The sequence below is a fragment of the Hippopotamus amphibius genome, chromosome 2 (genome assembly GCF_030028045.1).
Source record: "Hippopotamus amphibius kiboko isolate mHipAmp2 chromosome 2, mHipAmp2.hap2, whole genome shotgun sequence".
Taxonomy (NCBI): Eukaryota; Metazoa; Chordata; class Mammalia; order Artiodactyla; family Hippopotamidae; genus Hippopotamus; species Hippopotamus amphibius.
In genome coordinates, this window is record NC_080187.1 from 166,743,506 (window position 1) to 166,759,341 (window position 15,836).

The window sequence follows — 15,836 nt, forward strand, 5'->3', positions numbered from 1 at the left end:
CCAAAAACAAAAAACAAAAAAAGAAGGGTCATAACAAAACTCCAAGGACCAGATTTCAAAAGCATCTGTATGTGTAATCCTGATAAATAGCCAAGTAGATGCCCATCTGGTCATGCACTGTACTCGTTTAGAAGCTAGATTTAAATCCTAGGCAATACTCGTAAAACAAATGCATGGTAGATGTAAAACATATGCAATGTGTATGTTCTCTCTTAAATATTTTTTATTTTCCCATTGAATTTAAAAGTTTAGAAAAACGGTCCTCTGAAATACTGAAGGATTATTTGTAAGCATTAAATTCCAAAGGAATACCAGCATTCCGCATTGCTTGACTGCAGGTATTAACTGCCCACCCTCTGATGCATGATATCCTATAAACAGTATGCATTTGCAAAGTTTAGGCAAATAGGATGGCTTTGGTGCTGATGCTGCCACCTCAGGGTGCCTGGCGAAAGACACAGCACGGTTGGTGTGGGAGAAAAAAGCGTAACATATATGTTGTGGGAACTGACAACATGTGAAACAGTGTTTTAATGAGTTCTAATCATATCTGTGGTAATAGTTTGCAATCTCTTCCTCAGGATTATCAAACCTGGTTAGATTTACGAGAGCTGGAATGCAGAATCGGGGAACGCTACATCACCCATGAGAGCGATGACTCAAGGTGGGAACAGCATGCAGGCGAGCAGGGGCTGCAGTACCCTGCACACCTGATCGATCCGAGCACGCGCCACCGGGACAGTCCCGAGACCGAAGAAACAGAGATGAGAGCCCTCAGTGAGCGTGTCAGCATCCTCTGAGTTCCATCCCCTATGATCTGTCAAAACACTGTGGAATTAATAAATACATACGGTCAGGTTTAACATTTGCCTTGCAGAACTGCCATTATTTTCTGTCAGATGCGAACAAAGCTGTTAAACTGTTAGCACTGTTGATATATCTGAGTTGCCAAGACAAATCAACAGAAGCATTTGTATTTTGTGTGACCAACTGTGTTGTATTAACAAAAGTTCCCTGAAACACTAAACTTGTTATTGTGAATGATTCCTGTTATATTTAATGCATTAAACCTGTCTCCACTGTGCCTTTGCAGATCAGTGTTTTTCTTACTGGAGCCTCAGTTTGGTAAGAGTCTACAGAGGCTGTCCACAAAATAGTCCTGCTCTGTGTGTCCCATTGGTGGTGTGACTGTAAGCAAACTCTTGAAGAGTAGGTTATTACCAGTGTTCTATGAACAACTCCAAAACTCATGTGGAAAAAAAGAATGATGGGGGCTGGGGGGTCGAAGGATGGATATGCAATCCTAAGACAAAATGCATGAAAGAGTTTTACTGTATCGTTTCAAATCCTTTGCCTGCGTGGTGTGCCTCAGTATATTTAAACTCAAGTAAATGGGCCTAGGTGCACCTACTACTTTCACGCCTAAATGCCTTAGCAATGTAACTGCCATGTATAGAACAGGTATATTTCTCCGTTTCTTACAATACCCTGCTGTACTATGAAGAGTCAGCAGCTAAACAACCTTTTGCCTTTGTGTATTTTTTGAACAATAACAAATAAATATTCTTGTCAAAACATGTGTCCATCCGGCTGCATTATTTTCCTTTGTGATCCATGCTCGTGTTTTCTGGCCAAGTAGGAGCCAGGGGTATCTGCTAAAAAACAAACAAAAGAAAACAAAACACAGAAAACATCTCATGGCCTAGAACTTAGCGTTTTTTTTTTAAGTTTTATTATTTATTTATATTTACTTATCCGTTTTTGGCTGCATTGGGTCTTCGTTGCTGTGTGCGGGCTTTCTCTAGTTGTGGAGGGCGGGGGCTCCTCTTCCTTGTGGTGCACAGGCTTCTCAATTCAGTGGCTTCTCTTGTTGTGGAGCATGGGCTCCAGGCACACGAGCTTCAGTAGTTGTGGTGCATGGGCTCAGTAGTTGTGGCTTGAGGGCTCTAGAGCTCAGGCTCAGTAGTTGTGATGCACGGGCTTGGTTGCTCCATGGCATGTGGGATCTTCCCAGACCAGGGATCGAACCCGTGTCCGCTGCACTGGCAGGGGGATTCTTTACCACCATGCCACCAGGGAAGTCCCTAGAACTTAGCATTATCTAGTCTGCAGCCACAGAAGTATGTTCCCAAGTGTACTGAACTCTATCTTGCATGTCATCTAGTTTATAGAAAAGAGAGCTTTCAAAGAGCAATCTCAATGTAGCTTCCTGATTTATTAGAATAATGGCTCTAATTTCTTTCTAAATAAGAAGGTTCTGAAGTGAACTACAATAACACATCAATAGTGGAAAATTCCTAAAGAGAAAGTCAATTTAAGTAAAGTCCTATACCCTGGGAACGACAAAACCACATAGTATTGAACTTAACAAACTTCAGGTGTGTGGGGTGGATAATTGTGGGATGTTTTTCTTTGTAGCAGGATAACAGTGAATTATCATGTATTACTGTTACTATATATCAGAAAATAATTTCCGTAAATATTTGGAAGAATTTTATGTGTTGTGAGCCACTTGAATATATTACATAAGTATGTGAAGATGGCAGACTTGGAGGGATGGGAGAGTAGTTGATTTTTCCAGTGGTTAATTATGATTTTGTATTATTTTAAGGGATTTGGAAATTATTCTGTGTAAGTCTGAGGAAACCATTCAAACTTTTTAAGCAGAAGAATAAGCAACATCCACAAGTTCACTCTGCCAGCAAGACAGAGTCTGGACTGAAGCCAGGGCAGGGGTGAGCCAAATGACCAGGTAAACTATTGAAATAACACATCGGGGATGATGAGAGCATGAACTAGGGCAATAGTAAATTGAAGACCAGGTGGAGAGGTATACATGAGGGATGTTGATAGGTGGAAACAATGTGACTTTGTTACTGGTTGAATGTGGAATTTAAAGAAGTCCAAATAAATCCTGGGTTTTGACTCGGATGATTGATGAAACTGTTAATCAAAAGAAGTTATAGCCTTAGAAAGGGCAAGTTCACATTTGAACATGTTGACTATAAAGTTCCTGTGACACATCAAGTTTGAGATGTCCTGAAGATATTTAGTTATGTGTGTAGAGTTTAGGGAAGAATTCTGGAGTTGAAAGTACAGATTTGGAAGTCAGAAACTCACCACAAGTTGATTAGAATGACTCGGGTCCTTGGGGGTAGGATGAAAAAGAATGATCTTAGGACACAAACCTGAAAAATATCAATATGAATGGTTCAGTCAGAATAAAAGGAAAATTGAAAAGGAATGTTTAAAGATAGAATTACATGGAATAATATTATGGAACTCAAGGAAATGAGTGAGTTCAGGAAGGAAGTAGAAAACTGTAGAAAATAGTATGGAGGAATAACGTTTTCAGCCTTTGGGGGGCAGCCTTACCAACTATTCCAGCGGATTGTAACAAACATGACTCTCTTTCTGTTACATTCAGAGTAGCATGTCAGAAGGATATTGACCAAACTTATTCTGCAGTGTCATCAAGCACAGGAAAGAGTAAGTAACTGCTAACATTCAGAAAAAAAGTCTGCCACTGAAACTCATGCCACTTTCTTCCATCCAGAATATCAATTGGTGCTGCAAAGAATCCAGTTTTCCTGAACCAGCACCTGCTTTTTATGCTAAATACCATCAGTGCAGTAGCCCAGACTTTACAACAGTGGTATCTGATAGTGTTCAGTGGCATGGGCAGTAGTCTGCGTTTAATACAAGAGGCAGAGCAACATTTTTGATACAGGAGTAGCTTCTGATTCTGACAAAAATAAGGGAAATGACAGAAGCATGATTTAGGGAGGATGTGTACTCTGTCATTATTGAAGAAGCAATATTCCTTGAACAGTGGCATTATCAGTCTACTCAAGATGCCATAAAAATTTCTGATCTCTATATATCCTGAACCATTAAAGCAGACTCCCAGTGTTCTTCCTTTTGGCCTGAGCGAGAAGACAGTGCTAAGAAAAATATTTGGATCAGTGATGCTTTTGATTTGTCCATTAGCCCCAAGGGATCTTTGAGTTTAGTAAATGACTCTATTAAGACTTTTTAAAGAGATATATGGTCAGCCATTGTATTGAATGTGTAAAATAAGTACAGCTATGAGAATAAGAAAACCATCTGTCTCCTCTTTGCATCTATTATCCAATCAATGTTTGAGTACCTCTATGAAGTGATTGCATTTTATATACTGTCTGTTTAGACCTATTTTAAGGAACCAAATACTGGTTCACCTGGAGACACTCTGGGGCCAATGGAGAAGGGCTGACTACTGCCTTAGTTGCCAAAAGGGAACAAGCTCTTTCGTCTTAGCCTTTACACATTGTCTGAAACACTGTGGTCTCCACCCCACCACCTTGCCTTGTTAACTCCTGTTTATCCTTTTACCATGCATTTGACATAAGTCTCATGTCTTTTTTGTTCCCCTGCCCCTCTTTGAATACCTTCTTTTTTGTTAGATAGATATTATCAGGGTAACATTTTAATTCCTTTGTTGGATTTTTACTATTTTTGAGTTATTTTTTGGTGATTGCTCTAGAGATTATAATATGCATCTCATCACAATCTGCTTCACATCTACACTAACTTAATTCTGGTGAAATATACAAACTGTGCTCCAACATAGCTAGCCCCATTCACTCCACCCTTATTTGTGGTGTTACCATTATATATGTTATAGGTTTATATGTTATAATCCAATAATATTGTTTTGTAATTATTATTTTGTGCAATTATCTTTTAAATCAGTTGAGAGAAGAAAGGTGAAAAAATACACTTTTATGTTTACCTTCCTATTGCATGCCTCTTTATTTCTTCATGTGAATTCTGGGTACTATCTAGTGCCATTTCCTTTCTGCCTGAATGACTTTCTTGAGGATTTCTTTCAGGCTTGTGTGCTAGCAACAAGTTCTCTTAGTCTTTGCATATCTTGGAATGTCTTTTTTTCACCTTTATTTTTGAAGGAAAGATTTGCTGGATATAGAATTCTTGGTTCACAGGGTTTTATTTTCTTTCATTCCACTGCTTTTTTAGCCTCTGTTGTTTGTGATGAGAAGTTGCCTTTAATCTTATTGTGGTTCCCTTGTATGTAATGAATTATTTTTCTCTTGCTGCTTTCAGTATTTTCGCTTTGTCTTTCAGCAGTTTAAGATGATGTATCTAGGTATGGGTTTTTTGGTTTTATCTTGAGTTTAAGCTGCTTAGATATGTAGATAATTTTTTTCATACAATTGGGGAAAGTCAGACCATTGTTTCTTCAAATACTTTTCTGCCCTTCTGTCTCTCTCTTCTCTGTCTGGGACTCCCATTACATATAAGTTGGGGTGCTTGGTGAGTCTCACTGGTTTCTGAGGCTCTGTTTTGTTTTTGTTTTTCATCTTTCTGTTCTTCAAAGTGGATAATCTGCATTGATTTGATTTATCTTCAAGTTCATTTATTCTTTGTTTTGCCAAATCAAATCTGATATTGAGCCTCTCCAGTGCATTTTCTATTTTACTTTTTTTCCAAACATAAATCTTCTCTTTGCTTATTTTTTATTACTCTCATTTTAAAAAGTACTTTCTATCAGGAGGGTCATTATCATACTTTCCTCCAATTCTTTAAATGTGGTTTCACTGAGTTCTTCGAACATGCTTGTAACAGCTGCTTTGAAGCCATTGTTAAGTCTGATTTCTGGGCCCTCTCTCCCATCCTCTGCCCTACCAGAGACAGTTTCCGCTGAATAATCTTTTATCCTGTGTATGCATCACACTTTCTTGTTTCTTAATTATGCATTTTAACTAACATATTGTAGCAACTCTGCATGGCGACTCATCTCTTATCTTCCCCATCATAGTTCTTGTTGTTGCTTTTGTTTGTTCAGTAACTTTACTCTGGAAACTGTCTTCCCTGAAGTACCCAGCTGCTTATGTCTCTGCTCAGTTTTAGTTTGTGTTTTACCTTTTATTCTTTTTTTTAAATCTTTATTGGAGTATAATTGCTTTACACTATTGTGTCAGTTTCTGCTGTACAACAAAGTGAAAGAGCCATATGTATACATAAATCCCCATATCCGCTCACACTTGAACCTCCCTCCCAACCTCCCTATCCCATCCCTTTAAGTCTTCACAAAGCATCAAGCTGGTCTCCCTGTGCTCTGTAGTAGCTTCCCACTAGCCATCTATTTTACATTTGGTAGTGTGTATATGTCGATGCTACTCTCTCACTACGTCCCAGCTTCCCCTCCCCCCGGTGTCCTCAAGTCCGTTCTCTGTGTCTGCATCTCTATTCCTACTGGCTTCCTAGATGCCACATCTAGGAAGGCATAGGTTAGTGATCAGTGATAGTTCAGAGATTGTGTTTAAGCACCTTGAGCAAGTAAGACTTCTGTCCTCTGCTGAGGAAGCAAAGTGTGGGTTAGGTTCAAGCAGTTAATAAGTTTCTTTCCCCAAGATGCTTTTACTCTCTCTCTGCACAAGGTCTTTCACTCAACCAAGTGAAGAATAGTTGCCTAAGGCTCAGACTCTTCTGAATGTGTATACACCTTTGTTCACACATGTAGCTTTTCAGCCACTGGGATATGTGAAAACCTCTGTATCTTCCTAGTAAATTTCTAGCAGTTCTACCAATTTGTTCATTCCCCCAATCGGTATTGCACCCTCAGGATAGCTGTAATATTGGCCTTCCATGTTTGTTTATGATGAGATTGCTATTGTTTTGGACAATAACCCTAGAAATGTGTTTTCCATGCTCTTCTCTGAATCAAGCCGGCTCTCGATAAGACCCCTGGTTTTTCCCAGCTTTCCCCACCCTGGTAGAATTACCTTGCCAGAGAACTTAGGGGAGAGGGGAGGATGGGAGCAAGGTAGAAGGCCACAGACTCCCGTTGTTCTCTCTAAGGGTTAATTAATAAATGCCTATCCATTCATTGCATGCCCTGGTCAGTTTCCACGGTCCTAAAATGGTTGTGTTGGGGAAATTTGCTAGTTATATTATTGCTTTTTGCTAAAAGATTTGCTGAGCTTCTCACTCCACTATTATGAAAATCTTAAGAGTGAATAACACTAACCTCACTTTAAGAATATCCGTAGGACTTACACCTAACACCCTGAAAACTCACATATAATCTATTATAAATAAAAAGAGAGATACATTAGCAGGAAATATTCAGAGAATCCAAATTTTTTCATTTATTCAGATTTCTCATGATGAGATACTAAACTATCAGGTAGTTAAATTTCAATTATATGTGATGCTGCTTGAGGAGAATGTTCCAAATTGGTTTTCCAGAGACAAAGAGTTGGCACTGATGGTAGCTGTTCTGCTTGTTTTCCTCAGCATGTTGAGCTTCTTTGCTCCTTTTCCCTTTGGTTTGACTTGCTTCTCTTTCTCCCAGCTCTGAACTTTTCTTGCAGGTTCAGAGAAGGAATTTTTTTTAAGTCTACTCAAAGGCTGAGTAACCCTCCTACTTGACTCTTCTGATTCTTCCTTGCCTTCTTTCAGACAGAACACAGCCCCCAATTAACCTTGCTGTATTTGGTATCCACCAACAAATTATCTTTTGACTTAAAACAAGTTCAGCTTCCCACCTTCAACAAAACCTAAACAAATCAAGTTGGATCTTTCTTCTTCTAGCAAACATCTAATTACTATCTTTTATTTCTCTGGAAAATTCCTCTCTTCTTTTCCTTTGGCTTCTGTATTTTTATTCCATGGAATAAAATCTTCATTTTTATCATCAATAAATTTCTTCTCATGTGAGTCATCAGTGGCTTTTAACTCAAAACTGATGGATTTTCTCAAGATACCATAGAGGTTAGAAACCCAGATGAAAACACAGACTACCTTTGTCTTGAATTCTGGGTGACTGTGAAAGCATTATACTCTCTCATGTCTCCAGGAGCGTTGTGAGAGATTAAATAGAATAATGCATATAAAACTCTTTAGTGCATCCTTGGCCTGAGACATCAATAAAGCCATCAATAGGTGATAATTATTATTCTTTAGTCTTTCAACAACTATTTTTTTACCACTGTGTGCTGGGAGTATAGCAGATGAAAAGACAGATGTGGTTACTGTCCCTATTTCCCTGTAACTTCCTTCTCTGATGTCTTGCCTCCATTTGTTTTGATGAGCTACTGGAAAGGCCTGAATTCTGAAGCTTAAAAAGCATGGGTCCAAATCCCAACTCCATGCCTTGTTTAGTGAATTTAGACAAGTGCCTCTAAAATCTCTGAATGTGCTCAGGAGTGGAGTGGCAATGATGCATGTTTAGAGTGCAGTTGGAATAACTAAGCTAAGTACTTAAATTTCTTTGCCAAATCACTGGCATATGTTGCAGCTCAGCAGATGTTAACTTTCTCCTCTCTCCTACCTCTGTCTGCATTCCCAAGGTTTTCTTATTTCTCTCTTTCAAAATTTTCTTCTTCTGATATGATTTATTTGCATGAATTCAACTGCTGCTATAGCTAACATTCCCAGATCCATATTGACCACCTCAAACTCTCAACATTCCAGTTACATCTGTCTATAAATCTATAGATAATCTCCATCATCTGTATCTGTCTAGAGGTCCCACCGTGACTTAAATTCAACACATCTAAAGACCAATTCACTTTCAAAGCAGCTGCACTGTAGACGTTTCCTAAGTGAAATCTTCTCCTTCAGGCTCCTCTCCGTATCACCTACTCTACACACCTCTGCTAGAGTTACCTTCCCCCAAATTACTTTCATCATTGTACTCATATGTTCTGAAATCTTCAAAGACTCTGCTGCCAGTTACCTATAAGATGAATTCATATTACTTAGTGTTGCAAAATCTGTGGGGTCTAGAAATAATAATAAAGTACTATTCAGTAAGAAGTCCATGTATTCCACAGATTTCTGAACCACATATATGAATGTCAGGGCTTAGACAGAAACAATTTTCACCTCTTTGAAGTTCATTTCTTGTTTCTATAGCAAGACTAGAAGCTGGGCAAACTGACTTCTAACTTACCTTCTAATTCATAGACTTCGTGAAAGCAGGGTTTAAGTTGAATGTCAACAAGATGTCAATGATGCATGTGTTTTCTGATTCTCTGGGGCAAATTCTGTTTTGAAAGAGGAAAAGTCACATCCTTCCCTGGACCTCATTTGTATCATAGATTGTGTCTAGGAACTTTTGACATTGATGGTTCCTTTAAATGAATCTGGGCTACCAGATACTTTCTGCTGAAAAGTGTGAACATTTGCCTCAAAACTTCTTTCTGTACCTTGAATGAAATGGTAAGATTTTGAATTAAGTTTTATTTTTTCTGGGAAATGAAAGGAGTTTCATGTTTTATACTATTTTTTCTTCAATAAACCCAAAACGCTTGGATATTTTCCTTTTGAAATATTTAGCATGTTTTGGTTCTGAGAACTGAGGTTATGCTTTACTTGAGCTTTGGACACTTAGTGATCTCAATTTTCAAGGAGATCCAAATAGATTATTTTTCTTGTCTCTCATAACTTTGTCTCCACTCTTGAAGGTAGATAACTATCTAGTATTGGTTGACTGCTGAATCCCACTACCTACCATAGAAACATCGGTTATTAGAAGCAAATACCTGATTGTGACCTATATATAGGTCTCCTGCAAAATCTGCAAGAAACTGGGTTCATTGCAGGTGCTTTCACCCCTCTAGGTAGAGGCAGAGGAACAGGAGGAATCACTTGAGTAAAGATAAAGAAGTAAGAATGAACTTGAACAGGGGAAAAGCTCTTGATGAAGTAGAGGGTTAATACAGAGGTTGACCCAGGGAATAACATTGTCCAGGTTAACCAGAGCTAGATTAACAAAGGCCTCAAAAACCAGGAAGAAGAATTCACACTTTGTCCCCAAATATATAGGAAGCTCTTGGTTATTTTGTCAAGGGGAATTGTGGAATCCCTATTTTACACTTAAAGGGATAATAAAAATTTTGTTTGGGGTCCAAGAATTTAAATATTAAGTCATGCTTATGTTCATAATGAGATTAAAAGGTTTTTAAAAAATGTAGTAGGAGCAGAGTCTAAAATTAAACTGACTACACTTTCATTAATCCCTTTTGAAGACCAAGTACTCTTTTACTATCAGATGTGAATTTTTTTCCTCATTCTGGATTCCCTCTATTCAGGCACCCAGATAAACCCAGGACGTCTCAGAGGAGATAGTGACTTGAAGTATGCTCTGTAGGCAAAACCACAGAAGAAGCCACACTTGGACATCATAAAACTGTAGCCTGAGTACACGGAGAAATAATCATTAGAGCCAATTATCTTTAGACAGACTGTTTCAAATTCTAATTACAAAGTTTTAGCCTCATTAACACATGTGTTTCATGTTGTATCTTGGCTACCACATTTTATTGTTACAATTCATTAAAAATAATGCGAAAAATGAAGATCATAAACTTCATCATATAAGCAAAAGAGAAACATAGTGCCTGGGTAATGATAACAACACTTTATATTTGCATAGCAACTTCCTTTTAAGGAGCTCAAAACATTTCACAAACATTATCTCATTAATCCTATAAGTATAGCAATACAAAATAAATTTTTAGAACTCTAAGCTAGGGAAATTGATGCATTAAAGTGGTTACAGTTTGTTTCCAGTGTTGCACACTGAAGTATGAACAAATGAAGTAAGATATTCAGATTCATTTATTATTATTTTAAAACTTACATACAGTAGAATTGACTTTTTTTTTTCTTTGGCCTACATTTCTGTGAGTTTTCTTGCATACAGATTAATGTAGCCACCACCACATTCAGAATATAAAACAGTTCTATCACAGCAAAAAATTTCTTTTTGATAATCCTTTGTAGTCACATTATCTCCCACATTTACCCCTGGTAAACACTAATCTGTTCTCCATCTCTACTGACTTGCCTTTTGCAGAATCACATATAACTGGAATACCAGAGTATGTAACCTTTTGAGGCTGGCTCCTTTCCCTCAGCATAATTCCTTTGAGATCTGTCTGTGTTGTTCTGTGAGTCAATAATTTATATTTTTTTATTGTTGAGTGGTACTCCCCTGCATGGATATATCCAGTTTGTTTATCCATTCACCTATTACAAGACATTACATTATTTCTAGTTTGGGTTAATTTTTCATAGAGCTGCTATATATAATTGTATACAGATTTTTGTGTAAAAACAAGCTTCATATCTCAAGGTTAAAAATTCATGAGTGGCAGCCATAAAATGGAAAGAAATTGAATTATTTGTAGTGAGGTGGATGGACCTGGAGTCTGTCATACAGAGCGAAGTAAGCCAGAAAGAGAAAAACAAATACTGTATGCTAACTCACATATATGGAATCTAAAAATTGGTACTGAAGAACCCAGTGACAGGGCAAGAATAAAGATGCAGATGTAGAGAATGGACTTGAGGACATGGGGTGGGGAGTGAAGGGGAAGCTGGGACGAAGTGAGAGATTAGCACTGACATATATACACTACCAAATGTAAAACAGCTAGTGGGAAGCTGCTGCATAACACAGGGAGATCAACTCAATGATGGGTGATGTAGAGGGCTGGGATAGGGTGGGTAGGAGGGAGTCCTGGGAGGGAGGGAATATGGGGATATATGTATAAATACAGCTGATTCACTTTGTTGCACAGCAAAAAAAAAAATAAAAAAGTGAAATATCAATAATATATGTTATTAAATCTAATGTATCCAAAATACTATTATTTTAACACATAATAAACATTAAAAATAATTTTTAAGAAATTCATGAGTGGGATTGCTTGTTTATGTGGTGAGTGCATGTTAACTTTATAGTAAAAATTGGCAAGATAAAATACCCAGGAATAAACTTAACCAAGGAGGTGAAAGACCTCTGAAAACTATAAAACATCAATAAAAGGAAATTGAAGATGATAGAAAGAAATGGAAACATATCTTGTACTACTGGATTGGATGAATTAATATTGTTAACATGGCCATACTACCCAAAGAAATCCACAGATATAATGCAATTCCTATCAAAATACCCCTGACATTTTTCACAGAATTAGAAGAGATAATCCTAAAATTCATATGGAACCACAAAAGACCTCAAACTGCCAAAGCAATCTTGAGAGAAAAGAACAAAGCTGCAGGTATCACCTGTCCAGATCTCAAACTATACTACAAAGCTACAGTAATCAAAACAGCATGCTTCTGGCACAAAACCAGACATATCAATCAATGGAACAGAATAGAGAACCAAGAAATAAACCACACTTCTATGATAAATTAATTTATGACAAAGGAGGAAATAATATACAATAGAGAAAAGACAATCTCTTCAACAAGTGGTGCCAGGAAAACTGGACAGCTCCATGTAAACAATGAGATTAGAACAATACCATGTACAAAAACAAATTCAAAATGGATTAATGACCTAAATGTAAGATCCAAAACCATAAAATTCTTAGAAGAGAGCATAGGTAGAACGTTCTTTGACATAAAATGTAGCCATATTTTTTTTGGATCTGTCATCTAAGGCAAAATAAATAAAAGCAAAGGAAAACAAATAGGAACTAATTAAACTTAAAAGATTTCCATAGCAAAAGAAACCATCAACAAACAAAAAGACAACCTATGTACAGAATGGGAGAAAATATTTGCAAATGGTGTGACCAACAACAGGTTAATATCCAAGGTATATTAATAGCTCATATAACTTAGTATCAAAACAGACAAAAACCAAACATCCCAATCAAAAACTGAGCAGAAGACCTAAATAGATATTTTCCCAATGAAGATATACAGATGGCTAACAATCACTTGAAAAGATGCTCAATATCACTAATTATTAGAGAAATCCAAATCAAAACTACAGCAAGATACCACCTCACACCCATCAGAATGGCTATCATCAAAAAGTTAGAAATAACATATGTTGGTGAGGATGTGGACAAAAGGGAATCCTTGTACACTGTTGGTAGGAATGTTAAGTTCTTGCACCTACTATGGAAAACAATAAAACTAAAAGTAGAACTAACATATGATCCAGCAATTCCACTTCTGGTTATATACACCAAAAAAACAAAAACTGATTTGAAGATACATGCACCCCAATGTTCATAGCAGCACTATTTACAATAGACAAGCTATGGAAGCACCCTAAGTGTCCATCAACAGATGAATGGATGAAGAAAATGATCTGTAAAAATACTGAATCATTATGCTGTATACCTGAAACTAATAATATTGTAGATCAACAATACTTCAATTTTTTAAAAAGTGTGTTTTTAAATTTCCAAGTATTTGGAAAATTTTCAGTTATCTTTTTATTACTGATTTCTAGTTTAATTCCATAATGCTCAGACAATGTACTTTGTATGATTTCGATTCCCTTGAATTTGTTAAGATTTTTTTATGACCAAGAGATAGCCAATCTTGAGAATGTTCCATGTGTGCTTTGAAAGCATATGTATTCTGCTGTTGTTGGGTGGAGTGTCCTACAAATGTCAGCTAAATCCAGTTGATTGATGATTTTGCTCAGTTCTTCTATATCCTTCTGCTTAGTGGTTAGTGTTTGCATGGTGCATCTTTTTCCATCCTTTGGAAAAGATGGAAAGGATATATATAGAGAGAGTTTCTTGTAGATACCATGTAGCTGGGTCTGGGATTTTACAAATTCATTATGAAAACCTTATTAATAGGTGTGTTCAGACAATTTAAATATAATTATCTGTAGTTTTGGATTTAGTTCTACCATAATATCATGTTTTCCTATTCATTGCTTATGTTTTTTCATTCTTTCCCTTTCCTGCCTTCTATTGAATTATTAGAATATGTATGTTTTAGTATTTCATTTTAGTTTGTATGTTGAGGGTTTTACTATATCTCTTTGTAATTTTTTATTATTGGTTTAATAATATTGGTTTTTAATCTAAGCATTAAAATATACATAATTAGCTTTTTACAGTGCACTTAAAATTAATATTTTACCACTTCAAGTGGAATATAGGAATTTTACTACCTTATAGGTCCCTTTACCTTCCCCTCTTTATGTTGTAATTGGAAAATGTATTACATCTACATATATTGAAAACCCTATCAGACTGTTATAATATTTGCTTTTAATCATCATACATACTTTAAAAAGCTGAGAGGGGATATTTGTCTGTTATGTTTGCCCTGACATTTACTCTTCCTTCATTGCTGACATTCCAAGGTATCCTGCAGTGCCATTTTTATTTAATCTGGATAACTCCCTTTTGCATTTCATTAAGAGCATTGCTGCAGGCAACAAATTCTCTAGTTTTCCTTCACCTGAGAATATCTTTATTTTTCCTCAATTCCTGAATGGTAATTTCACTGGATATAGAATTCTTGCTTGACAGTTTTCTTTCAGCACTTAAACATGCACTACTGCTTTCAGACTACTTACTTTTTTCTGGATTCTGATAAGACATCTGCTGTCATTCAAACTGTCTCTGTACATGCATGCAATGTTTCATTTGGAGGGGGCAGCTTTCAAGATTGTTTGCTTCTCATTTGTTTTCAGGAGTTTGATTATGGTGTTTCTGGGCATGGATTTCTTTGCATTTATCCTATTTAGGTTTCACTGAGCATCATAAATCTCTAAGTTTATGATTTTGGTCAAATTTGTAACTTATTCAGTCATTATTTCTTAAAACAGTTTTTCATAACCATACTCCTTCTATTATCCTTCTGGGACTCCAGTGAGAGTGACCAACCTTTTGGTATTGTCTCACAGAACCCCAAAGCTCTGTTCATTTTTTTCAGCCTTTTTTTAGATTGGCTACTTTCTATTGATCTGTGTTCAAATTTACTTTTTCCTTTCATCTTCATTTTGTTCTTGAATCCATCCAGTGAGTTTTTAGTTTTTGTTGTGTTTTTCAGATCTAAAGTTTGCTTTTGGTTCTGTTTTTATGTCTTCTATTATTCTGCTGAGACTTTCTCTCTTTCCATTCAAGAGTATTTGGCATTACTTTTTGGAATACAATTAAAATACCTAGTTTAAAGTCTTTCTCTGATAATTTTTACATCCTTGCCATCTCAGGTTTGGTGTCTGTTGGTTGTCATTTTTCTTGTGTGATATTGAGATTTTATTTTTTCTGTAGGTTAAGTGATTTTATGATTTTATCCTGAACATTTTTAAGATTATGATTTTGTTTTGTTTAAGTCTTATGAAGAATATTGATTGCATTATTTTTTTCTTAAATTTAGTAGTTATTGATCCTATTAGATTCAGGCTTCTGTGGGCTGTAATTTCAAAGTCAGTGCAGTTTTTAAAGCCTTTACAAAATGTCCTATCTGAACCTGTTTTTTGTGTGCTCCACCCAGTAGCAGTCTAACATCTGGGAAATGGTCTGTCCCTCAGTTTAGTTCTCAACGTTTTTGATGTGCTACTTAGAGTCAGATTTAAGCATGCAAAACTTGTGACTGAACCCAGGAGTGTGCCTCCTCTCTGTGATGTCCCTGACACCTCTGTCCCTCAGGAGTGCCTCTCATGGTCCTTTGGCTAGTAAGCCAGGGCCTTACATTCCCCACACTGCTGCCTATTTGCTATAACTAGGACTGTCTCCTGGGCCAACCAGCAAGAGGAGATATTGGGTTGGCCAAAAAGTTCATTTGGGTTTTTCCATATGATGATGATGGTATGGAAAACCCAAACTATCTTTTTGGCCAATCCAATACACAGATAAAGAAATAATGGGGCTATACTCTTGGTACCAGAGTTGCTGTGTCAACAAGAAATATTACCTCATTTGAGTTTTAGGTGCCTGCCTGACAGTCACTGCTGTTACCATCACTGCTGCTTTGGGATTGTCTGGGGGCTAGGGTGAAAGACAACAGAAAAAAAAAATACAAAAAGAGGATTTTCTCCCACTTTTCTG

At 36.8% G+C, this 15,836-nt stretch overlaps 1 protein-coding gene across 1 annotated transcript in view; it reads left to right on the top strand.

The window, feature by feature from the left end:
- PRKD1 (protein kinase D1) overlaps positions 1-1,084 on the top strand; it is a 313,425-nt gene extending 312,341 nt beyond the window's left edge. The window contains exon 18 of the mRNA XM_057722272.1: positions 582-1,084. Coding sequence (XP_057578255.1) covers positions 582-800 — 219 coding nt within the window. The 3' untranslated portion in view covers positions 801-1,084. The remainder of the gene's footprint in view (positions 1-581) is intronic.
- The last annotated feature ends 14,752 nt before the right edge of the window (positions 1,085-15,836 follow it).